The 27236-nt window shown below is 43.9% G+C and overlaps 1 protein-coding gene across 7 annotated transcripts in view; it reads right to left on the bottom strand.

The window, feature by feature from the left end:
• Positions 1–10418: 10418 nt before the first annotated feature.
• The window catches only part of FLCN (folliculin), a 24255-nt gene continuing 7437 nt past the window's right edge, over positions 10419–27236 (bottom strand). For 3 of the 7 annotated variants that reach the window (XM_085856576.1, XM_085856575.1, XM_085856578.1), the window contains exons 2-11: positions 26463–26752; positions 25660–25806; positions 24847–25068; positions 22132–22271; positions 21937–22028; positions 21602–21825; positions 20614–20727; positions 20281–20404; positions 11570–11858; positions 10419–11341 (exon numbers count right to left, since the gene is read on the bottom strand). In XM_085856576.1, coding sequence (XP_085712702.1) covers positions 11152–11341; positions 11570–11858; positions 20281–20404; positions 20614–20727; positions 21602–21825; positions 21937–22028; positions 22132–22271; positions 24847–25068; positions 25660–25806; positions 26463–26750 — 1830 coding nt within the window. In that variant the 5' untranslated portion in view covers positions 26751–26752 and the 3' untranslated portion in view covers positions 10419–11151. Of the gene's footprint in view, positions 11342–11569; positions 11859–20280; positions 20405–20613; positions 20728–21601; positions 21826–21936; positions 22029–22131; positions 22272–24846; positions 25069–25659; positions 25807–26462; positions 26753–26903 lie in introns of all 7 variants that reach the window. The other 4 variants (XM_085856580.1, XM_085856579.1, XM_085856581.1 and 1 more) reach the window with 2 other exon arrangements.

Below are 27236 nucleotides of genomic sequence, written 5' to 3'. Positions count from 1 at the left end.
CGCCCGGCTCGAGCACAGGATAGATAAAGCTGAGGTTCGGCTCGGCCGCGGGGTTTTGTCCCTGGGGCATTGTCGTTTTATGTCGGCGGCTCACTTGGTGCTCATTGAATGGTGAGAACACTGATTGATATATAATACTGATTTATTTTGCGGTGATTAGTTGCGCGTGTGTACCTTACTGCTTGTACTCCATTCTGCGTTTGTATTTCCTGGTGTGCCCGTAGAAGCGGCTCCAATCAAATGGAATAAAGCCTCAACTCTGAAAGTTCTTCTCTCGTCTTCATTTCAGATATCTTGATTAAAATTAACTTTGGGGAAAAATAATTGAATAAATAAATAAATAAACAATCACTTCTCGTCAAGAATAAAAGAAATTAAAAGTTCGGGAAAGAGTTTCAAAATCACTCCCGGTAATGTTAAATACTAAATAAATACTTCCCGTCATGAAAAAAATCACTTTCGGAAGTATAAAGTTAACTTTGGGAAAAAAATAATTGAATAAATAAATAAACACTTCCGGTCATGATCTCCCGGCATGCATCATTCCCCATGACAAAAACCGGAAACAAAAAAAAACCAGAAGCAAAATGGTCATAGCCAACGACACGGATTCACAATTGCCAGGGTATTGTGTTGTTTTTGTTGTTTCCTATTCTCTCATGTGCACGCGTGAAGTAATATTCACAAGATAGAAATAAAACAATCGTGTTTATACACCGCACAGCGTTTAACAACAATTGAAGCAAAACGTCTAAGCTCACGACACGGATTCCAAATAGCCAGGGGTATTGTTGTTGTTGTTGTTGTTGTTGTTGTTGTTGTTGTTGTTGTTGTTGTTGTTGTTGTTGTTGTTGTTGTTGTTGTTGTTGTTGTTGTTGTTGTTGTTTCCTATTCTCTCACGTGCACGCGTTAAGTATTAAGCTCACTTCGTTCGCTATTAAGTCGCTTCGGGTTCATCGAATTGTTATGTATTGTTGGAAGTTTTAACATCTGTGGTATTTTTAGATCCTCGTGGAGGATCTCTCACTCTTAAGGCCCAGTCACACCTTGACGTTTTAGCCAGCTTATGCCGATTTATGAAAAATTTGTCTAAAACGCTGGCACACGTCGAATACGTTATGGGTAAGTTTTGGTAACGTTGAGAGCACGCTGAAAAACACTGCCATACGTCGTGATACGCTGGTTTTCATCGTTGTACTTTGCGGTTGTCCTCAAATTTTAGCACGCTTGAATCCAGGCTTGAATTATGCCATTGTATGTGTGGTGGAGTCTGCGGGCCTATGGGGAAGGGCATGGTGATGTTGCATGGTGGGCGTGATGATGGGAGGTGGCCGTGGGGGTCGGCGAGGGATATGAGGTGTGCACGCCGTCTGAGGCGTCGTAGTAATGCTGGAGTTGGCCGGCTCGTGAGTGTACCGCGTACAGAATAAAGGGGAGCCGCGGGCACAGTACGCCCGCGCTCGCACTCGTGCAACACAGCCCGGCTCGACTGTTCCTCCGCTTCGTGTCTGCCTGCTAAGCATCTCCCATTTCAGTACAGCACAGTATGACTCACAAGTTCCGCTACGCTGGCCATAAGTTGTAGGCACGTTATGCGATCGTTGACACACGTTACTTGTAAGTTACTCGTAAGTCGAAACACGTCGAGGTAATGTTTAGCGTACCCGAAACTTATTTCTAACCTATTAGTAACGTGTTGCAGGCAGGTTACGCGATCGTTGACACATGTCCACACATGTAACTTGTATGTTACTCATAAGTCAAAACACGTCAAGGTAATGGTTAGCGTCAGTGTTCCAGACTCCCTGTTTTTTTGTTTTTTTTTTTCTTCTTCGGTATGACGGTGATGTTGACACTTCGATTTCTAGTGCGGTTATGATTTAAATCATTGAGCGGCAGCCTATTAATTATATTATATTATAACCGCACTAGAAATCGAGGTGGTTACATCACCGTCATACCGAAGAAAAAAAAACCAGGGAGTCTGGAACACTGACGCTAACCATTACCATGACGTGTTTCGACTTATGAGTAACTTAGAAGTAACTTTTGTTGAAGTGCGCCAACGATCGCATATCGTGCGTACAACTTACTTATTCCCATCGCATGCGGACCGTGTGAGGCATACGGCAAGTACGTCGTAAAATTTTTAACACGTTTAAAATTTAAAGACGTACCCCACTTACTACCGACGTATGATAGCATACTTTAGCGTTCTATTCACGCATACCAAACTTACCCATACCGTATTCGACGTGTGCCAGCATTTTAGACAAATTTTTCAGAGGTCGGCATACGCTGGCGAGATCGCCAAGGTGTGACTGCGATGTTGACACTTCCATTTCTCCGGTGGTTATGATTTGAATCATTGCGCGGCAGCCTTTTAATAGGCTACGCCACGTGATCGTCGGCGATACGTGCAGCGCGCTATGCATAAGTTAGACTATCGTTGGGCATAGGTTGTGAACGCCAACAACAGGCTAAGCATTCGTTGGTATAAGTTATCTATTAGACAACGAAACGTTCTGTGTCCGTGACTAATATGTTATGCATGCGACCAACTCGTTATGAATACATCTGAATCTTTAAAAAAAAAACATCAAAAGTTCAGCGTACGCCAGCGTTTCACATACATTTTGATACGTTGCCATACGCTGGCTAAAACGTCAAGGTGTAACTGGGCTTTACTCACGTTGTTGTTCTTCATCTTCTTCTTGTGGACTTTTTTGTTTCACAGCCTACAGTTTTCATCGAAACTTCCTGAAACTTGGCGTATATATGTATAAATACCCTGCGCAGACAGTAACTATCTACGGTTTTGAAAATTCCTCTTAGATAAAAAAATGTTATGACGTCAAAATATCTCCGCTAATGGAAATCGCCTAAATAATTATCTCCGAAACTAGGCAAGCTTTTTGAATTCTGTTTGTGGGAATCGAACAGGGCATGAGTAGAGATGAATTACTGCACATATGATACATCACTATGACGTCATCTCAATTTTTATGACGTCATTCCTATTTTTTGACATTTTTTGTTTCACAACCCACAGTTTTCATCGGATCTTCGTGAAACTTGCCATGTATATGCAGAAAGCCCACGCGCAGGCAGTAACCATCTCCGATTTTGGAAATTCTTCCTCAAAAAAAAGTTGACGTCATAATATCGCCGCTAATGGAAATCGCCTATGCCATTATCTCCGAAACTAGGCAAGCTGTTTGAATTTTGTTTGCGGGAATCAAGCCGGGCATGAGCACAGATAATTAATTTATCGCAAACCTGATACATCACAATGACGTCATATTCGTTTTTATGATGTCATCATTAAGAGAACGAGGGTCTTAGCTCATTTGAGCTTGTTTTTCTTTGAACTGACTGAGTGACTCCAATACTAATTGAGGTAACATGTGTCAACGAGCGTATTATAAGATGAAGGATTTGTCATTCCTTGGGTGTCGTTTCCCTGGTCTCCGTAGAGTGTAGATGCTCCGACTGATCTCACCGTGAAGGATGCATTCAACGCCACGCTCGAGTCTGTGGTTGATCAGTGCCCCAGACGAGATACACTTCCAGTCTTGGGGGATTTCAATGCATCAACTGGAACTCATAGGGATGGTTATGAGACATGTTGGTTGTCCATGGGTCTGGAACTGTGAACCTGAATAGCACTAAGTTCCTTGATAGGCGAGACGTATATCTGAAAAATGTGCATCCTGGAAGCATTTTTTAGTAAAAGTTGGGAACATGACTTTTTAACATAATTAAGGTATGCTGAATTGGACTAGCCCTGTTCGCAAGCTGAATTTTGAGTTTTTGACCATCTAATTAGCATAAACAAAATGGCTGCCAAATTGACAATATTGGGCACTTTCTTGGGACAGGCACTACTATACCATTTAAATAAATGCACATTGTTCACATGTACGCATCTTAGAAATGTCCCTTGAAAAATAGATCAAAGCTACAGGTGAATAAAATACATAACATGCCAAAAATCTATTATTATGCCAATTCGCTCCCGCCATTACCAAAAAATCGATTTTCTGCTCTAACTTTGTTACTATGCGTGCAAACCTGACAAATGAGATGTCTAGACCTATGTTTTGAGGGTCAAGAAAAATGATTAAGACATATTTAAAGCATTTTAATTAATGTTTACCTGGTTACCGATGTTTATTAATAAAATGTAGAAGTTAAAGTTGCTAGTCTGCAATCATAAAAACTAAACAAAGTTCTATCATGCTGCTACGTCAACAAGTTTCAGTCAGCATAAACAGTTTTCAGGAATGCCTAACATCTTTTAGGCAAATCACATTGTATTCATGCAAGGAGTCTGATCATCAATCTGTTGCTGGCATGCACACATTGATGTGCATCGAAATCCTGAATTCCGGCATGTGCAGCATCGAGTCTTGCATTGTTTCCGACATGCACCAGGCTACCATCTCGAGGAAACTGTCTGGAATGGGACTCAATGCCAACAGTATGGGTTGCAGCCCTGATTCCCCGAGTCTCCATCCCATTTCAGAGGGAGCAGGGAGCTCAGGTGTGGGGCAGTGGGAATTTCTCCATATCATCGCTTGATAGTGTACTCTCATCAAATGGAAACGGAGCGCATCACTTGTTGGGGCCATGGCTTCTGGTTTCCCCATCTTGGAGAACAATAAATGCCGTGCTGAATCAACAGAGTCTGTTGTGTGCACGTTGTATATTCTGCAGACAAAGGTTTCTGAAGATTTGATGGTTTCCTCTGTGAGTTCACCAATGCCCAAGTTATTCAGCAATTCATGGTGCTCTTCGAAGACTTTCCATGATAAATAGTTTGGTGTGATTCGCGATGTAGGAGGTGGTGTCACACCCAGTCAATGCGTGATATGCTAGCAAGGATGCTGCTGAGCCTCTTGGTAGTTTGTCTGTGAGACTGTGAGGACTGTATGTTCCTGTCCAAAATGTGAAGATATGGTTCCTCTGATGGCAATGACTGATTGAATAGTGTCCAAGAAGGTTTTATCTCTGAATTTTGACGGCGCAAGAAGAAAACTAGGTCTGTAGCTTTTGCTTGTCTTGCATACTCATTGTCCTCCTCAGATTTGCTGAAACAGGTTTCGTCAGTGGGTACTGTGAATACTGGCTTGCATTTTCCACGAGTTATACTGACAGGATGCAGCTCCTCCAGGCCATTTGGCACAATCAAAGTATGTCTTGTGGATAGCTCGAGATTTTTAAGAGAAGCATCAGTTGTTTGGCCTCGTTGCAATGCTGCCATTTGAGTTGCATGGAAGGTATTCTTTCCATCAAGTGTTTTATCAAGGATGTCAATGTTATCACAGGTGTAGTGGATGAATTTATTTGCCTCAATGTTTGGTGGAATGATGGCACCAGTTGCTTTGTCCAATGATTTGAGAGTGCTCTCAGCCAAGGAAGTGTCTACTTGCAACACCTGTTCGTAACTCAGGCAATGCCCTGCCTTATTGAACAATTGTACTAGATCTTTTGACCGCGTAGCTTGATGAAGAGTACTTGCAAGACCAACATGTTTTGGAGTCCATTTTTTGCCACCACTGACGCAGTAGACAAGATCTTGTGCCACACTCAGAACTCTGCTCCGGACATGTTCTTCATTGTTCCCAGGGTTATCATCTTCAAGGGATGCCTGCCCACCGACGATCAGTCTCAGTAACATATGTAGTCTCGGGAATACATGCTATAGCATCTTCTTCACTGACAGAGAACCCTTTGTGTCCTGGAGTTTCCATCATGTCTCCACGGACTTTCATAGCTCAATGAACAAGGGAAAGGAAAATGTCATCCGGGGGCTCATACTTAGGAAAGGCTAACTTTTTCTCACTCTCCTCTGTGTCTGCTTTCATCTGCAAAACTGCTGTTGGCTGGTACTTAGTGGGAATCAATACGGTTTTTCGTTCTGATATACAACTGTCAAGAGGTTGAAAGAAATTGAAAATGTCCCCAAGCTGTGACCACAACTTTTCCTTGAATGTTCCTCTTCTGCTTTGATAGGATGGCTGAATCATGGTTGAAGATTCCTTAGCTAGCTCCTTTCCCTTTCCCATACATTTCCCATACCTTTCCCAAACATCATCCAAAAGAATCACATGTCCTTTGTCAGCTGATTGATGGAGCTCTTGGCAAAGCCATATCATAGCAAGGTCTGTATTTGCTGACTCCTGCTTTGTTTTGGAGGTAGACCTGTTAAATGCGCTAAGACGAGGCAGATGATATTTGGCTTCAGCTGCAATTAGGGCAATCCCTCCTGCCAGTCGAATGCCAACTTTGTAATCAAGATGTGAGGCTTGAATTATTTGATCACTCATTTGGTTAGTCATGACGGAGATCAGTCGTGCCTTCTTATTTGCAGTTTGACAGAAAATGCAAAGGCTCCAGTTGACTGGCTGCACACCTTTTCACAATTAACGCGTTACCACCTGAAACACCTGAACTGCAACCTGCTCCCTCTGTTGAATACTCTGTCTGAGTCCTCTGAAGACGTTCTATTTTACTCTTGTCCGTGAAGTGGGCATAGCACATTCTGTGCCACACAAAGAGATACGGCTGTGGCAGAATCTAATGCATTCTCAAGACTATCAATTAAGTCTATATTTTTGGAGTCCCTCAGCTTCTTTCTGCTACAGGCTGCATTCCTGAGTGTTGTGAGTCCATGTTCAGTTGCTTCACTCAGGTTTTTTCTGGCTTTATGCATTTGGCAGAAAATGCACAGGCTGCAGTCTACAGGTGACGGCCTCTTCAAGCTAATCACAGGATCCATTGTAGCCTGCAAACAAGAATGAATCATCAGTATAGGCCTACACAAGCCCTTAACAACTTAACAGTTAACTTAACAACTTAACAGTTGTTCACAAGTAAAATAGATTAGCATTGTGCTGGTATAGTAGTGCCTGCCCCAAGAAAGTGCCCAAAATTGTCAATTTGACAGCCATTTTGTTTATGCTAATTAGATGGTCAAAAACTCAAAATTCAACTTGGGAACAGGGCTAGTCAAATTCAGCATACCTTAATTATGTTAAAAAGTCATGTTCCCAACTTTTACTAAAAAATGCTTGAACTAGAGCCTTATACAGGGCCCTTTTTGAGAAATAATTAGTCTTTGACTTTGCATGAAGTCATGGACTTTGGTTGTTGGTTCATGGTTTCAGTGCCCACAAGCTCATCACTGGACTTGGTATTCCAACGCTGGCGGTTTGGCAAAGGAGATTGACCATGTCCTCGTTGATGGTCGCTGGAGGATGATCCAGAACTGCAGGGTCTACCGGAGTGCTCGGTTCCTCAATACTGACCAAAGGCTTGTTATAGCAACTCTGAAGTTGTAGCTTAAATCCAGGACAATGGTACCATCCCAGCCGAGGCTGGATGTTGGCAAGCTCAAGGATGAGAGGGTAGCTGAGGAGTTTGCAAACAGGCTGAGTGGGGATTTGGGGGGTCTGGGTGCTTTCGGGAATCCTGAAGAGTTGTGGATCGTCTTCACGACCGCCATCGATGATGTTTCCGGTGGGTGTCTTTGAACTCACTGAAGGTCGAAGAAGAATTTGGTTTCTCAAGGGACACGAGATAACATTGACGAGAGTCGCAGGATTAGGCTTAATGGCAGAGCTGAGCTGTTCAGGGAGTTGAGGCATAAAACTGAACGTGCACCAAGGGTGGACAAGGAGGCCAATGTGCGAGGAAGCTGTGAGGGGTAGAGCATCACCTGTGATCAAGTGATTCTTGTCCTGCTTACAGGGGAATTCACGCATTGTGTTCCTCCAAGCCCATTCCTCAGTGTACTGTAATTTGAGCGGAGGGTGGTGGGCTCTTGACAGAGGAGTCCAAAGTGAAGGCCCGCTGGGCCGGTTACTTTGAGCGGCTGTACCAGGCTGATCCACCAGCTGTTGAGTTGGATGTCAGGGGTGATACTATCCCTATTGCTGTCCCTCCAATCAACTGTGGTCCACCTTCGTTTGTGGAGACACCTGCTGTGGTTAACTGGTTGAAATGGGATCTGGATCTGGAATCTGAAGCATCCATGCTGAACACTTCTCAAGGCTGGTGGAAATGGTGTACTCGTGTCGTTGCATGCAGTTCTGTACTCTGCCTGGAACACGGGCGTCATCTCAACTGACTGGAAGAGGGGCAATGTTGTCCATCTCTGGAAAGGTAAGGGTGATCGTTGGGATTGCAACAACTACCGAGGGGTGACGCTGGGTGACGCAACAAGGTATTTGCTCGGATAATTCTTAATAGAGTTCACCATCATCTGCTTGAGCACCAGCACCCAGAGCAGTCAGGCTTTACACCAGAGGTCATTGATTGACCATATCCTTACCCTTCGGGTCATCACCGAACACAGATGAGAGTTTCGGCAGGGGTTGCTTGCAGCCTATGTTGATCTCTGGAAAGCGTTTGATTCAGTGAATCAGGATTCCCTCTGGAGGATTCTTGTTCTTCTTGGAATGCCACCAAAACTGATCAATCTGATGACTGAACTATACTCTGTAGTTGCGAGTGCTGTGATATGTGGTGATAATCTGAGACTTATTTCCAGTTGTTCCAGTCTTACATACATATATAACAATATATGTATGTGGAGTTTGTCAGGGGTGTGTACTGGCCCCCACACTTTTCAGTACTTCTATGGACTGGATTCTGGAGAGGATGTCAGTGAGATCAAGCTGTGGTGCATTGCTTGGGAATGTCAAGATCTCTGACCTTCATTTCGCAGATGATGCAGTCATCTTTGCGGAGACTCTCACTATTCTTTTTGGGGCCCTCGAGGTACTGAATGAGGAGTCAGCCGCTGAGATTACGGGTTTCCTGGGTGAAAACCAAGATCCAGGCTTTCAATGACATCTTGGATGCTGCTAAATTGTCTGCTCCTGTTTGTGGTGAGGACTTGAGGTTGTGGAGAGATTCACTTACCTTGGCAGTGATATTCATGTCTCTGCTGGCTGTTAGCCAGAGGTCAACAGACATCTGGGTCTGTCCTGGGGAGTCATGAATTCACTGAATCATGGGGTGTGGCATTGTCAGTACCTGTGCAGGAGGACCAAAGTCCGAGTCTTCAGGTCCTTGGTGCTTTCAGTCTTGCTGTATGGATGTGAGACTTGGACTCTTGACCAGGGATCTGAGATGGAGACTTAATTCCTTTGGCACCAGGTCTCTTCAGAGAATCCTTGACTATCGCTGGTTGGACTTTGTGTCCAACGAGTGGTTGCTGAGAGACCCAAATGACATTTGTTACTTGCATAGTCCCTGAGCGTCAGCTGCGGCTGAATGGACATGTGACTCGTTTTCCTGATGCTGTTCCTGCTCACCAGATTATCTTATCGAGGGAGCCTCGTGAGTGGAGCAGGATGATCAGCATCTCAAGATGGGGATGGTCCAGGCAGCAACCTGGGGGATGGCCAGACGAATGCCCCTGAAGTACCGGCAGAAAGTCGATGCAGCTGACCAAATGCTCCCATACCTGACCTGACCATAGCAGGGTGATTCATCAAAGTGTGCGCCGTCCCTCAGATGGATATTAAACTGGTGTCCCATCTGCCGGCATTAATTTTTGGACATGAAATATCCCCTGGTATCCTTTGCACAGAGTAGGCAAGCTATCATCGGCACCATGAACAAATTATAAATCCCTGCAATGATTACTTATCGAGCACCAGGACTGGCCAGCTGGTCCGTGAAAGACTTGGCCAAAAACTTACTCACCCGGCCAACCCCACAAGAAAAGAATGTGGGACGAATTGTGTGATCATTAAAGAAGATGATTATCTGCGGTCTCAGGTTTTATAATTAACCACATGTGTGTAAAGTCATATCAAATAATTACAATAAACAACTTCCTCGACTTTCATCAAAGTTGGTTCCATTATCTGACGCAGATCTCAGATCTTGGGGGTGTCAAATTACCTCACGTGGTTGTTTGCGGGTTTTTCCACCCCAAACTGAACCTATCGGACCCGATTAACTGGATAAATCAGATCAGAGAGCAAGTCTACCCTCACACTCTCCTTTATGTATTGTGACACCAGCAATGGTAGTGATTTTATTCAAGTGGGGGAAATTAAGTGTAAATTCATTTATATCATTATATGATGTTTCATGTTCAACACGAACGGGAGAGGGGAGGGAGGGCATCTATTGACACTGAGGGGGTGAAGTGGAGTGGGGGGGGGGAAGGGAAGGGAAGGGAGTCCATTTACACGTTGGATGAGAGAGGGGGGGCGATTGGGAGGATTAAAAAAAAAAAATACATAAAAAAGTAACTTTTTAGGACCTCCAAAAATGTTGAGACTATTTCCAATACAAAGAAAGATGGTATATATATATATATATATAAATAAATGGTACATCCAATCTGCCAATGCAAATAAAAATCATAATTTACAAAACCAAACAACCTGACCTGAAATCTGAGATCGACTTTCAATAGTATTGCAAAACACCTGGGACTTGTGAAACCAAACAAGTCAATGTTATCAAGCTGCATCCAAATCGGGCCACAAAAAAAGCACAACACATTACAAATCATTTACAAGATTCAAAACACTTTGTTTCATTTTCATACGAAAACTGTGAAAGTTTATTTTACATTTTTATTGCTCATTAGAATTGTGTTCGACCACACGTGGCCGAGTTCCGAGCATTGCAGTGGCCATCACCCAAAACAGGCCCGCCCCAGCATCTTCCATGCAGCAAGAGGACAACCGTGATCTTCTGGCAATAAAAACCTTACATTCTCAATCCAAACACAGTGTGTGATATAGATGGACACAAAATACTCGAAAGTTTATGAGTACACCTACACCGTGTCCTGAAAGATAAAGACCCTGCACATCATGAGGCACAAGGTGAGCATTCTTGCCTTTTGAACTGAGAAATAAGTTTGATTTCAAAGTTGTTCAATGTTCAACATGATTTCATTGAGAACTTCCTTTTTGGTTGTGTGTCTGGTGGTTCCCTCTCCAGTCCAAGCAATGTGAGGCATCTTTTCATGTCCACTTGTTGCAGCATTTTTACTTCACGGTCAGACATTAATCACAGCTTTCTGAGATAACTGAATGTGGAGGATAACTGAACTACAATCACTCGACCAGGTTCACGTCATGCACTTTAGAAATTTTGGGTTGGGGCCCACTCTCAGGAATTGGCCATGGCTCGGCTGGCAGCGAGTAGATGGGAGCGATAGGCCTTACTCAGACCAGTTACCCAAAACTTGAGAAGGCGGACGTTCGCATCATCCTGCGCTCCGAGCAGGCTAAGCAGGCGTTGCGTGTCTTCGTGCGATCGTTGTTCTACTTTGGTAAACTTGAACAAGACCTTGACTTTACTGCGAACAACAGGATGAAAGAGGGAAAAAGAAAAGAAACCTGATTAACCTTTTTATCAGGAAAAAAAAGAAAGAAAGATTACAGGTAATCTGACCCACAGCAAGTGATTTTAGCACAGGAAACATTACGGTAAATACGCACACAGGTTGTTTGCTTGCTCTATATGCCCCGACTACTCTTGGAGTGTTCAATCCCCATTTCAACAACCCTTCCCCAAAACCACTTACTTCATCCACTCCTCTTTGAGGCAAACAAGACAGCGCTCCACCACAGCAGTGCTCAAGCTCTCATTCTCCAGGGCTGCCTCCAGTTTGTTCAGCACTGTGGGGCCGTGCTCTGATACCCCAGGGCAACCGCAGCTCACGGTGAAGTCACAGCATCGCCATAACAGGGTTCGCTCGTTTCGACTTCTCGTGTCCCGGTTGTCCCACGGTGCACTGTCTCTCTCTGTTCCAACTCCCGTACAGCAGGCTTCGGCTGTCCTCCGTGTGCGGATATCCACCAAAACGTAGAGCTCTGAAAATCCAACATGCATCTTTCACATACGAAGCAATGATTAAAACTCTTAAAAATCATACCTGTTCATCTTTAGTCTTTTGTGGCATAATCAGGAAGTAGAAAACTTGTGAAAAATGTATAATCGTGTGATGCACTAACGATTGTACAGGGATAGGTGAAGTCATGGTGAAATTTCCAGATTATAGAGGTTTAACACAGCATATAGAAGGAAATACTGAGTCAGCAGCCACTTGTCAATATTCCGATGATGGATATACAGGGTGTCCATAAAGTCTCTTTCCAATTTAAAAAAATTTATTACAAAAGCAAATGAATAGATAAGCCTGTGGAAATTATTACAAAATGAGTAGATGTTGAAGTTTTTTTGGCTCATTTAAAACACTTCTATATGGCCACCATTAGTTGCACGAAGCACATCAAGACAGTATAAATTATAGAGACTTTATGGACACCCTGTAATTTATACCGTCTTGATGTGCTTTGTGCAACTAATGGTGCCCATATAGAAGTGTTTTAAATGAGCCAAAAAAAAAAAACTTCAATATCTACTCATTTTGTAATAATTTCCACAGGCTTATCTATTCATTTGCTTTTGTTATAAATTTTTTAAATTGGAAAGAGACTTTATGGACACCCTGTATATATATATATATATATATATATATATATATATATATATATATATATATGTATATATATATATATACACAGTAATCCCCGTTTCTCGCGGGGGTTACGTTCCAAACCTCCCCACGCTAAGTCAAAATCCGCGATGAATGGACGCCTCCCTCCCCCAAAAAATCGACTCGTCTGGTCTGGTCGGTTTTGAGGTGCTGGGTACGAGCAGTGCTCTTCCAACGGCGGCAAACCTTTTCCCTTCCCGAAGCATATATCGAGCACCTTAACCTTCTCTTGGAGCGTCAGGACCTTCCTCTGGCACTTCGGTTCCTTGCCAGAAGCCTTAGAAAGTGCAGGGCGTTTGGGCGGCATCGTGGGGCTTGGAGAAAAAAACGTAGAAAATATTCGAAGTTCACAAGCGAAACTTTGTCTCGTGCGTTGTGTGACTGGTCGAGCACCACGCGTTATAATTTATTGCTTAAGTAATTATATTTTATATATTATTACCGCGATGTACCGGGGGAATCCACAGAAAAAAAATTAGTTAGGTTCCAAGAGAAAACCCGAGATGAACCGGGGGCGCGACCGGTGAACCGCGATAAAGCGGGGGTTGACTGTATATATATATATATATATATATATATATATATATATATATATATATATATATATATACATATACATATATACATATATACATATATATATATATATATATATATATATATACATATATATATATATATATACATATATACATATATATATATATATATATATACACATTGTTGCGGGCCGGGGGTCGGTGGCGAGAACGACCACAAGGTGGGGAAAGTTACTTCGTCTCCACCAGACTCCCCAGAATTGGAGGCCGTCGCTCTCGGATAACTCAGTGAGCCGGCGGGCCGCTGAACCGACCGTGGAACGCCAATATCTCAACCGCGTAGCGTAGGGTCTTTTTGCCTAGAACCAATTTACCAAATTAACTACGCGATTTCGACTACCGGGGAACCACACCCTTGGCACATCTTGCTCGAACCGGGTCACTCCACCGACTGCAGTAGAGTTCCAACGACCGACTACCAACTCCGGTTCGGGTGCAGTCAAACGGAACTGCCAAAGCCGTGCCGGCTCAGATAAGCAGATTATCGGGTATAAAAACCCGCCTAAACTCAGATCCGAACATGGTGGACCAATGCAAGAAAGGACGGAAACGAACTGGGAACATTTCTACATTAATCTATTTACAATAAAGAAGACACAGAGCAAGACTTATCGTGGAAAATACAAGCAAGAATTTACAATGATGGAATAAACACTTAAACAGTTTCTACCTACAAGACGGGCCCACACACCCAGACGATTTATTAAAAGACCCCTGCAGCCAGAGTGGGAGAGATGAGCTGGGGTCGCAGTTCTTGGTACCTGAGAGTCTTTGTGGAAAGGAGTGCTACGTGGTGCGGCACCTGTTAATGGTCGTACGGCTCGGTCCACAGCCGCACGCTTGGAGACCGTGTCTGCGAAAGAGCCCGGGTCGAGTAGAGCGGAGTCCGAGACGGGGATCAGGGCCCAACGCCCTCCGCTCTCAGGGTTGCTTCACGAACTCCAAGCCTTTCACTGAAAACACTGTACGAACTCCACGACTCTCTCACAGCAACGCTTGTCGCAACCCTCCAAAATCCAGCGCAACCCAACAATCACGACGAACGACCCCCCAAGAACTCTCGTCCACAGACCTCCTCTCCACCAAACTCTGCTGAGATGGCGTCGTAACTTTTATGGACCTCCCCGAACGGGGCGGGGGCTCGGTGGAACAGACGCCACTGTCTGCCCTGATTGGACGGGGCTCCCATGGGTCCGCCCTTTCTGGGCGAGGTTTCCGCCATGCCGGGAAAACCCCGCCCCCACTCCACGTGTGCCCATACTCTTTAAAAAGAAGTTACAAAGTTTGTGGAAGCCGAGAAGGAACTGCCAGAGATTCTGCCTCGGACAGCGAGTCGCCGGTTATGCGAGTGAAGCGCTTGTTCAGTGGTGTTGTCGCTTTGTTTGTTGGATGGTCTTAGATGATTTGTCGGATGGTTCGTTGGATGTAAAGATTTAATAACCTACCTAAAAAGGACATCGCAACGCACACCTTTGATTCTCCCACTAGACAAAAGGAAGGGATCTGTCTCACATGTACTTAACGGAATAACTGACTCTTGGGACATCTGTATGTTTGAATGCATATGGCTTCCAGATCTGTAACAAAATATTCTGTATATATATATATATATATATATATATATATATATATATATATATATATATATATATATATATATATATATACATATATACATATATACATACACACACACAGTATTTATTCTAATATAAGCCCTGGGCGTTTATTAGAATACCAGTTTGATCAAGGAGGGGAGGGGGCCTTTATTAGAGACAATGTACAAACATACAATTTTTTTATTATTATTTATTTTATTATGAAGATACAAGTATTGTCAAGGTAGAGGGGTATAAATTATGCAGAATACGATACCACACTGACTTGACCGCCGTCAAACACACCTGTCAACAAAGCCGGGTCCCGGCCTGGCCAGGCGGGCCAGGCTCCCTCTACAGGCTACAGCTGTCTCAATTGTTTCACACCGGGTGATGGGGGAGGGGGGAGGGGGGCTATTATTAGACACCCTTGAAACATGAAAAATTTCTCAAAGGAGGGGGGGGGCTTTATTTGAATAAATACGGTATATTATGTTGGTGGATATATACATGGTGGGTCGCTCAGATGGCATTGCACTGGCACAGTTTGCCAGAGGACCTGGATTTGATTCCCGGTCTGGGCCCGTAATTTTTCCACATACATTTATGATGGTTCTATCCTGTTCATTTTCTCATTATATCTTCTTTTTATGATGATCCATTCATGCTGGGCAAAATATGGAGCTCCTCAAGAAATTAAGCCATTTTTGTCGGTCTCGTGCCACGTATTGGAGTTGCGTCCAGGTGACTCGTGTCTCCCGTTTATTTTTCTACAGTTCATCACCAAGTCTCCCTTAGCCTGCCCACTCCGTTTTTTGCGATGTTGTCATTCTGCATTCGTCATATGTGATCTATCCATTTCCATCTTCTTAATTTGATTTCCTCCATGATATTTCTCCTTCCTGTTATTCTCTCTTTATCTTTCTTACTCACCTGGTCGGGCCAGAAGATTTGTAGGACCTTCTGAGGACAGCTGTAAATGAAAGGCCACTTTCTGTCGTCCCTTTGGTGACTTTCCAGGACTGGCATCCATCAAGAATCACCGATTTTACATTACGATCAAAAATTCTTAATTTCATTGCTTTCCATATTTAATTTCATTTCAGTGAATGCACCTCCTGCTTTTTGTATTCTTTGTAGAACATCTGCATCTCCTCCTGTTGTAGGGTTGACCTTCGACTCTAAATATGTTAATTTGTTAACTTCTTTAATGTTTGAATCATTGCATGTGATTCTGTCAACATCCATTGTTTGCATTCTCATGCTTTGTTTTAGTAACATGAACAGTCCCACTTGCTAAGCATAATGCTGGAGAAGAGTCACTTTTACTCAGTATACCCTGTCTTGTCTGTGACATGAGACAAATGTAGTCTGCAAAACTCAGTTCTTCAAGCAGTTCGTTTTGGGTCCACTGAATTCTCAATGGATTCTGGTCTGTGGTCTTTCTCAACACCCAATCTAGTACCAGGAGGTATAACAATGGCGACAGCATGCAGCCCTGATCTCAAAGGCAGGAGATGTCTTGTAACTGCAGATGACATCACATTTTAATCCTTCATAGATCTATGCTATCATCCCAACAAACTTTTCTCGTATTCCATAGTGAGTATTTTCCACATGGATTCGCTGCTCACATTATCAAATGCTTTTTCAAAGTCTATGAAAGTTAGATAAAGATTTGAATTCCATTTGTTGCTTTGTTCGACGATCGTCCGTAGTACGAAGATCTGGTCTCTGCACCCGCTGTTCCTTCGGAAACCACCTTGTTCTTTCTGAATAACCCTGTCCGCTGCATTTTGCATTCTATTTAACATTAAATTGGAGAGCTCTTTGCTTGCACTTGGTAGCAATTATTGCTCTCCAGTTTCCACACTCTGTTCGGTCCACTTTATTTGGCAACTTGACTATGAGTCTATTTTTCCATCCTTCTGGTATCATTTCTTTATTACCTACACCACCAAAGGTGGACGGAGGTTATGTTTCAACCCCTCTCTGTCTGTGAGCACAATATCTCAAAAATTTCTGATCAGATTCAGATTAAATTTGGTGGACAGGTTGTGTGTATGACAGGGACAATTTGATTAGATTTTGGTGAAGATCCAAACAAGAGGAATTTTTAATTTTGCAAGTGGTTCTTTTGAACTGAGAGATTGGGCCAAAAACAATATATAGTACACGATATTTCAAAAGGTTGTGGATGGATTTGAACGAACCTTGGTGGACGAGTTGGGCAAGTGACAAGAACAAGTCGATTCTATTTCAGGTCCGGATGCAGATCCAGCCTATCAGTGAGATACAAAACGTAAACCGTTCAGCCTGGTGGAGGTATTCTCGCTCTTCCGAGTGCCGTTCCAGTTCTATATTTCCTTAAACAGTTTATGTTTTACATGAATTGATGTTGCCAGACTACATCTCTACTACCCTGCATCAATGTTGTCCGCTCCTGGTGCCTTTCCACTCTTCAGACATTTGATGGCATCTTTCACCTCTGACTGTCGAATAGGTCCATTTCAAAAAGTAGACCCCCTCCAGTCGGTGCTGCTACATCAGCTTGCTCTCCAACTTTCTCTCTGGTTTAAAACTTCCTTAAAATGCTCTATCCACCTTTCCAATTGAACCTCTTCATACGTTCCAATGTTCCCATTTATCTTCAGATCTCATTAGTTTATCACTTCCATTCCTATCTGCCGCTCATTAGCATGTAATCTTAGACCATCACTGAGTCTTCCTTTTCAGCAGCTGTTTCTGCTTCTCCAACCAGATTGTTGATGTATTTTCTCTGATGCCTCCTTGCAGCTCTCTTCACTTCCTTGTTTCTTCTTGTGTAATATTTTTGTATCTCTTCTTTTCTTTTCTTCTGCATGTTCTACATCCTTATAATTTGTTTGATTTTCTTCCTTTCTTAGATACATTTCCATGTTTGTGGAGAGATCCATTGTTTGTTCTTGGATTGTTTTGTAACAATCATCTTCTTGGCAGTAGAACGACATACATCATGAATGATCTTCCAGGCTGTTTATCTCTATTTTTATCTCTATGTTTATCTAACAAATCTATTTTGTATCTCTATCTTAAATTGTTCCTGCAAGTTACTGCCCCACAGTTTGTCCATGTCAAATGTTTTCAATCTCTGCACTGGTACTCCTGTCTTTTTCAGTTTGTGTTTCAGGTGCACAACTAGCAGTTGGTGATTGCTAAATATATCCCCTTACTCGTACATCCATTAGGGATCTCCTCCACATCCCTCTGATTATATTGTGATCAAAATCTGCTCTTATTTTTCAGCAACACCACAATATCATTAGCATTCACAATTCAAATGCAAATGGCTGTGCCATCTCATGGCATTTATGGTTGATAAATCATCCAAATTACTTTTTTAAAGTATGCTATAGTGTGCTGGTACCCTGACCAAATTCGAAATTCCTGCTCTACCCAAGGTGATACTGTATCAGTGATTAGAACGGCACTCGGTCGAGCACATACCTTCACCAGGCTCAACGGTTTACATTTTGTATGCCACCGATAGGCCAGATCTGGATCTGGACCTTAACCAAAAACTAATCAGCTTGTTATTGTTGCCTAACCAACAACTCATCTACCACGTTTTGTCATAATCCGTCCACAACCTTTTGAGATACCATACACACATACATATATATATATATATATATATATATATATATATATATATATATATATGGTTTTTAGTCATCTCTCAATGGTGAAGAATCACTTTTTAAATTCTAGTGTCTGGATCCGGATTCAGATCTTCACCAAAATCGAAGCAATTGGTTATTGTCACACACCCAACCTGTCCACCAAATTGTCCGAATTTTTGGAAAACAAAAAAAAACAAACAAAAAAAAACAAACAGCATCAATATATGTACACGTTCCACCATGATGGTGCAACTTATGCATATATTGTTACGAATCTGGAAGCCATGAGCACTCAACATACAGGACCTATAGCTCAGTTATTTTGAAAAGCAAATGTGGATAGATAGCTCCCCGTCCCTTGTTTAATGGGTAATTAAATGTTCATGTGCTGCGGAATTATTTTGATAGTCAGGGTTTTCTTATATTTTAAATCAACTACAACTACAACAACAGCAGCATCACTCTCAGCTTCACCTCGCTTCCTCACACCGACGCCATGGCCTACGTGCGTGTCGGCAAGTACGTGGGTGGAGTCCAATGAGCCAGGCGGGGTTTCCTTGGGGCATTGGCATCTTTGATTTCGCTCCAAATACGGGCATGGCGCCCCTCTCAGCCAGTCAGAGGGATGTGAGCGAGATTGCCATCGGGCAGCCAATGAGAGAGGGCCACGCCTGAACGGATGGAGCCGGAGAGAAAGAAAGGAAAGGAGAGCCGAGGATAAGTGCGGCGGATCTGCTGGAAACAAAGGAGAGTTTTGGTTGTCGGCTCGAGCGCGGAGGGAAACAATCTGCGCCCCGTCTGTTCGAGCGCATGCTCTGGCTCTCTGCTCATCTCGTCGCTGGCGTGGTCTGGCTCTCAGTCCGCATCTCGTCGCTGGCTCGGGTATCGTCGTGTGCTGGAGCCTGGTGCTGCCTCCGTACCCGGTGTTTGCAGTGGCATCGAGCTGCGGGTTCAAGTCCCGCTGAATCGGATCGACAAGGGCCGCACAAGGCAGGAAGGTCCATTTACTTTTTGGGGTATTTGTGTGTGCACGTGTGTCTGGGGCCCCGTCTTTAAGTAGTAACTTGTTAAATGCTCTTTTTGCCTTGTACATACTTGCATTTCTACTAGTCGTGATAACTCTGCCCTAACGTGCTTCCCTCCTTCTCCACCTACGGTAAATACCCATGTGTTAAATGTATCAGCTCGTGTTTGTGTTTTCTTCATTGGTTTAACGTGGTGCGTGTTGGGAGAATTAAAGGAGGCCGTTGTTGCCATAGTAGTGTGCATTTGGGACCGACGGAAGTTCGGTGACCATCCGCTCGGGTCACACACGGGTCGAGCGCGCATGCGGCTCGTCCTGTATGAGTGCCGTCGAGGGTGTGAATACTCGGTAAACTCGCCACGTGGATCTCTAGGTATTTTTGAAGATTGGCAAATAACCCTGTCCCACGTGGTGGAATAATTGACGATTCACCGTAAGGGACCCGTACCTCTCGGAGTTTTCCGAAAGGTACGATCTAGATTCCGGGTGTTCGGTAGAGTCGACCCTACTGCTCCACCTAGCGGTCGTGCTCGCAGCCGATACACGGCCCGCAACAACATCACATGCACAACAAGGACATCAGTAGATATTATTGTACTTTATCGATTCTTCTGTTTTTGTTTGTAATTTTGGAAAATGATTTTTTTTACATTGTGAAAGGAAGGGTAAGTACAATGGGATAGATTGACAGTTCACAGCAAATTGGTTTAATCAAAGAGAAGTCTGAGGAAATATGCTTTTGTAACGAAAACAAAGTGATGTACAATGATGCTCCCTCACAAAATGGCTGTGTACGAGTTGTTGGCAAATAATCGTACAAAGAAGGGACTTCCAGGCAGACGGGTTGACTTACCAGAGGCAGTGATGTGGGGTGGAAGAGAAACATGCGATTCAATTCCCAGGAAATTGCAGCGGTACGCATCTTGATACATCTTGCTATAGGGGATCGTGCGGACGCAACCCGATGGCAGCAACGTCTGCGCAAGCACCATACATGTGCAGAGTACGCTTGGTGTATGCCGTAAAGCATGATAATGCACATCAAGACAGTGGCATGACATTATGTCAAAGTAATAATGGAATGATGAAAATGGATGTACAACAGCAATTAGTAGTAGAACCACATGATGCATTTTTTGGTTTTATAAACATGATGCTATTTGGTTGAATGTAGTGCAGGTCAAACCTCGAGTAGTACAAAGGCAGAGCGGATCAGCGACTCCTTTTCACCACGCCAGATCACCTGGTTGCCAAGCAGAACGTGCCACGCCACAACTCGGAACCAGGCTGGGCCCAACACCTGGGTTCAAAATAGCATGATGCAAAATAAATTCCCATTAAACTTTCTTATTACTGTAATCATGAGAATGGTGATGCAGGGAACAAATTTAAACGGGAACTGCACTCGGTGGAGTGCATACCTCCGCCAGGTTGAATAGTTTACATTTTGTATCCCGCTGATGGGTCAGATCTGCATCTGGACCTGAACCAAAATCTAATCAGCTTGTTCTTGTCACCCACCCGACTCATCCACCAAGTTTTGTCACAATCCATCCATGACAAATATAATATATCGTTTTTGGCCCAATCTTTCAATGGCGAAGAATCACTTGGGTTATAAAAAAAAAATTATCAGATCCAGATCTTCAAAATCAATTCAATTCGTCTTTGTCAGACACCCAACCTGTCCACCAAGTTTTGTCATAATCCGTCCATCCCTTTTTGGGATATCCTGCTCAGACAGACAGACAGACAGACAGATAGACAGATAGACAGACGGGTGAAAACTTAACCTCCGTCCACTATGTGGTGGATTTCACATTGTTTGGTTGACATTACCAGAATTAACAAGCGCTTACAAGGAGACATTCAAGAGGACACCAATTCCTGACCCCACAGGAGCAGAAGAGGAATAAGAGAGGTTTGAGGTTAAAGTTCAAAAATGGCTAGATTTAACAAAAACGACGATTCATTCGCAGAGTTGAAGACAGTTTACTAATGGGTGAGGTCAGGTGGTCCTCCAAAGAACTTGGCTACATTTTTAGCTAAGTCAATATTCCAACCTCCAGCCATGCTGCATATACTATTTATGTAAACTACCGATAAGATTAATCTCTATATAATAGAAGATTGTTTAATTTGCCCATAACTTAATGTTCCTAACCTCCACTAACCTGTCGCATTTGACGCAAAGACTGAAAACCTCCCTCACTTGGTCCCCAGGAGCCCTCTCCTGGCAAGGGACAACTCGGCAACAACTGCTCATGGCCTTCAGACAGGGAAGTTAGGGTTTCTGTGGAGTCACCCGTTGTAGTCGTTTCAAACTTGTTTCCGTCTGCCGCATGCTCACCATCATCTGCCAGGCTATGAGCTCTTAACCTCGCCTCTTCCTCTCGTTCTGCAGGCAAGGAACAAAAGCATCGCAGAACTCAACATTATCGGAGAATAATGGAGCATGGCGTGCAAGATGAAAATTTTTGTTTAAGGTTGAACATTCTATTGGTCTTACCAAGTTGCTTCTCCATTTCCACGATTGTATCTTCAGTTGGTGCTCCCTCCAAGCAACGTTCTGTCAAGCGGCTTGCACATGCCTTCAGGAGCCTGCGGCAGAAATGTCATCTGGCATCAGTGGGTGATAACACAATTCTAACATGAAATGGTGAGCAAGCCTGATGCAGTGCATCCAATCCAGAATGTAGCATACCAGGTAAAGGAAGTGTGCATTGCTGCCCAAAGGTCATGGTGCTGGGTAAGCAAAGGGAGGGAACGGGCAGCACCTGGAACAAAGGCCGAATTCATTCTGAGAGCTCTTTGTCGAACCTCAGCTTGTTCAGCTTCAAACACCTGCAGGCATCACAGAAGGTAAGGATCACACAGAAAGTGGGCACATTTTCACTTCACAAGACTAGAAGTGAAACTAGACTAGAGAATGCAAAACATAATTAGTGCTCATCAAGGAAAACGTATTTGAGTCGTTGTTCTCCTCTCCTTCCCTTTATATGGGGTGAGGTCTGATGACACCAAACATCTGCCCTGCCTTAACCATGATACTCCTTCACCTCCCTCTGTCCTCAGCCAACTCTCTCCACTCTCTCCACCCCAACCTTATCGATATCCATCCTCGCATCTCAACCGCAGTCGACCTCTTTTCCTCCTACCTTGCTCCCTCAATCTATCTGCTCTCTTTGCCATTCTCTCTCCCCCATCCACACCAAGTTTCCAGCCCATCTCAGCTGGCATTTCACTGATCTCCCCATTAATCTCCTCCCTCAGTTCATCTATCCTCCTTCTTATATTATATAAAAATTATAACCCTCTTCACTCCTGCAATCCTCCTGACCAAGTTGTTCTCACAAACGTGCAGCCTCTGTTGTTGTCCCTCTGTCAGTGCCACAGTCTCCAGGTCGTAAAAGTAGGCTGGCGTTAAAGCTCGGCCCCTCTAACCTGATATTCATTTCTTCTCTCTGCTGCCGAACCCACATCCCCTCAGTCTTCTCCATTTTCAACTTCAGTCCATGCTTCCCAAATGCCTCCTTCCACTCCTCCAATACCTTCTGCATCTCTCACCCACTTTCCACCACAACAACCAGATTGCCCACATCCAGCATCCTCCCCATACTTCCCCTCAAGCTCACATTTGTGCTTACCGGCTTCATCACCATGATAAACATGAGTGAGCTGAAAGCGCTTCCCTGCCTTACACCAATGTTCACACTGAACTCCTCAAACATCTAAGGACCAACCAAAACTCTTCCTTCCGTTCCCTCGTACATCCTTTGCACCAACGTTACTGCTTCCGGCACTCCCATCCATCTCAGTGTCACCATCACCATCTCTCTCGGGACAGTGTTGTAGGCTTTCTCCAGGTCCACAAATCTCAACGCCATCTCACCTTGCACCTCCAACTGTCTCAAGGCAAACATCCCATCTGTCATCCCCCTACCCTTTCTAAACCCCTGTTGCTCTTCTCCGATCAAAACACTCTTCCTTATCCTTCCATCCAGCATCCTCTCCAGCACATTGATTATATAACTAAGGATCATAATGCCCCTGTACTTCCCCAGATGTTGAACATCACCCTTCTTCCATAATGACGCAATTAACCCTGTCCTCCACTCCTCTGGAATTGAACCCTTGCTCATACATGTGTTCAACAGCCTTTTCATCCAACTGACTGCGACTTCTTCCATTGCAATAATAATCTCTGTACACACCTCATCAATGCCTGGTGCTCTTCCCTTCTTCATAATTTTTGATCCTGTCTGCACGTCGTCCTCTGTGATCTCCACCAACTCCACATAACACGGAAGCTCCAGCTTGCCGTTGCTGCCTTCCCGGTTCAACAGCTCTTTGAAATATCCCTCCAACCTCTCCATCATATTAATGATAGTATTAATAATATTATTGAGTATTATGAGTCTTTAAATAATATTAATGAAAATATATTATGAGTCCAAGAAATTATGAATGAGTCAATGTGTGCACCGTTGTTTGTTATCTCCATATGCAGGTTTCAGAGTGTGGAATGGAGAACTCCCAGGTCTCAGTGTGTGTGTGTGTGTGTGTGTGTGTGTGTGTGTGTGTGTGTGTGTGTGTGTGTGTGTGTGTGTGTGTGTGTGTGTGTGTGTGTGTGTGTGTGTGTGTGTGTGTGTGTGTGTGTGTGTGTGTGTGTGTGTGTGTGTGTGTCCGTCCTGGTGCCTGTCCTCACTTAAGTTAAGATTGTACAAGAATTATATCGGGATAACTCTGCTCTGTGTCTGCTTTTGTAAGTTGCTTGATTATTGCTGCACCTCTCACCTTCCTATTCCTGCTACAGACAACAACAAACAACATTCACTGTGCCACAAATCTTTCCTCGCCTGCCTGTAATAAATCCTCTGTTGAAATGTTCCCAGCTAGTTTTTGTCTGTTGTTTCATTGATCCAGCATGGTCCGTGTCCTAGCCGAGCCGGGACTTTATTTCCAATGATCCGTTACTTTTAGCCGGTACGTCCTTGGCAGTGTCGCTCGGCTGCATCTGATCCGGTAAAGTGATCTGGTTCGAACAAGGCGTACCGAGGGCATGTCCCCCGGTAACTAGGTCACGTGATTAATAAGATAACCCGATTAACCCATAGACGGGAGGACCCCAGGTCACGTGGTTGAGTTATTGGCGTTCACGGTCGGTTAACGACCCACCGCGTCATGGAATCATGCGTGTACGACGGCCTGCAATTCCGGGCAGTCTGATGGGAACCCGAGACAGCTTCCCTCCCCCCCCCCCCCCCCCGTGGTCTTCTCACCCGACCCGCAACAATATTATATACTGCACTTATATTTTGGGGACCTGGAACAACACTGTTAAACAGGTGGCCATGTGGAATTATATGGGAGAGGACCGGTCTTACAGATAAGAGTACTGCACACTGACGACTCTCACCACATTGGCTCGTGTCTGCAGCTCTACAATGAGGCAACGCAAGCGAGCGAGCAGGAAAGGCCAACAGGACACCAAGAAGGTTCGATCTGCCATGAGCATCAACAGGCTGTACAGCCTCCGAAGACCTCGTGCAAGTCCGTCACGGATATAAAATGTGTGGGTGAGCACGTAGCCGTGTTGCTCGTCTCCAAAAAACACGGGCCCTACGTGTTCTTCGTATACCTGGAAACCATAGAAGTGCGACGAAAATCATTGTTAAAATCATCAAAATGTATCGGTGAGGTCCTGAATTCAGGATATCCCTATCTCTCCATCTACTACCCTCACCAGAGGAGAGGGTATTGCAATTGTGTCCGTTTAATCGTCCGCACAGAATGTGAGTACATCCACCAATGACATACTATTGTAACGTGACTACGTGTCATTGTAACATTGAGTACATCTATTAATTACGTACTATTGGAATGCGAGTACATCTATTAATAACGCACTCTTGAGATGAGTACATCAATTAATTCTGTACAATTGGAACGTGAGTACATCTATAAATTACGTACAATTGAAATGCGAGTACATCTATTAATTCCATAGAATTGGAGCGCAAGTCTACTAATTATGTACCAATTACGTTTTGGAATGTATTAATTACATAACACATCAGCACCTAAAAGTCCTGCTAAAAGGTCTGCAATCTCCAATTGCTCCTTGTAGTTTATCGATGTAAAACGAATATGTACAAACAACAATTCTGTGACGTCGTAATGCTGCTTGACCAAAAACAGCAAAATGTAATTTTCAATGTTTATTATGCACCTCACAGCTCAAACTGCGCACACAACCCTGCCGCAGCATTTCACAAAGCTCAGGACGCGTCGGCAGCTGCTGCGATACGTAAACGATGCCCGACTCCGTGTCCCGGCTCACAAATCCACAGTGCCCAGCTGGGAGAGACTGACAACCCTGCACAGCGGTCACAGAATATATGAATGAACACATCTGATCAAAACAAACAAACAATGCCTTTACCAATCCATATATCTTGCAGTGATGGACCATTATTAACGAGAGTGATGGACTTGTAACACGTACTTTCCAGACATTAAGAAAGTTCTAGTTTATTTCACTTTAAAGACGATAACTTAAACATTTATCTGGAGGAGTGTGGGCCTGGTAGGATAGCTCGGAGGTAGCGAGCGTATTCGCCTTTGAGATATCCAGTCGGGTTCGATTTACGACCACACTAGAAACCGTCTTCCTGGTACTTCGCAGGCAGGTCTTTGCATCAGTGAATGCACCAAGCCTTGGATGGACGTTAAAACGAGTGTGCAATCTACAAATATCTTTTGTGGATGTTAAAGATCCCACGATGTCTTTCGTAAGTGTAGCAGACCAATGTGAGCTGGCTCCTTGGACAAATACCAAATTCCTGCACTGACCAACATTCAGGGTTGCTTCTCAGACAGCAACATTCACAAATCGTCATGAGTGCAATGATACGATACGTAGAATAATAACGTTAACCATGATTTTCAAAAAAAACGAGTTTAAACCACAAATTGAACCCCAGACAACCAAAAAGAAAAACGTAAAAAGAACAGTAATTAGTCGACACACACCTCACACATGTCTGAGGCCTGCGGTATGACACCCTTAGATGCTGCCTGCCTCATCTGTAGACCCTTGTCCACATCACCCTCACTCTGCAACACCAATCCCTCCTCACACTTTGCACCCAGCCCATTGCCCACACCACACAATGCATCAGAATCCAGGGCAATGGAACTTCGTACACAATGTGGTGGTTGCATTGGTGTTGGGTATGGAGAATGCAGCGCTTGGGTGCAGAACAGGGTCCGAGGGCCATGCAGTTCACAGAAGTGACACAATGCCACAATGGCATTCATTCCTGGGAAAAAGCACGCGGTTATCAAGAAACACCGATCACAAAAGGGCAAACATGGATGGAACGTAACAGGGGAATCCTCAAGTGATGAAGTAGAATGTCTTCAGATACGATAAAAATTTTTTTACATGCCACAACTATCTGTATTCATTACCTCCGCCACCGAAGGTGAAGGAGGTAATGTTTTCACCCCTTTCTATCTGTCTGTGTACAGGATATCTCAAAAAGTTGTGGATGGATTCGGATGAACCCTGGTGGACAGGTTGGGTGTGTGACAAGGAAGAAATGATTCGATTTCGGTGAACATCTGAATCCAGATCCGACTTCTCGAATATTTAAAGCGATTCTTCACCATTGTGAGAGATCGGGCTCAAAAAATGATATATAGCACGACATTTCAAAAATGTATTTGGCCAGATACGTTCTCGTGGATCAGGCATTACAGGGTGGAGGTATGCGCTCCACCGAGTGCCCTTCTAGTTTTAGT

This window comes from Eptatretus burgeri, chromosome 15 (genome assembly GCF_056783735.1).
Source record: "Eptatretus burgeri isolate ZD-2024b chromosome 15, Ebu_testis_v1, whole genome shotgun sequence".
NCBI lineage: Eukaryota > Metazoa > Chordata > Myxini > Myxiniformes > Myxinidae > Eptatretus > Eptatretus burgeri.
This window is presented reverse-complemented; position numbering and strand designations above follow the sequence as displayed.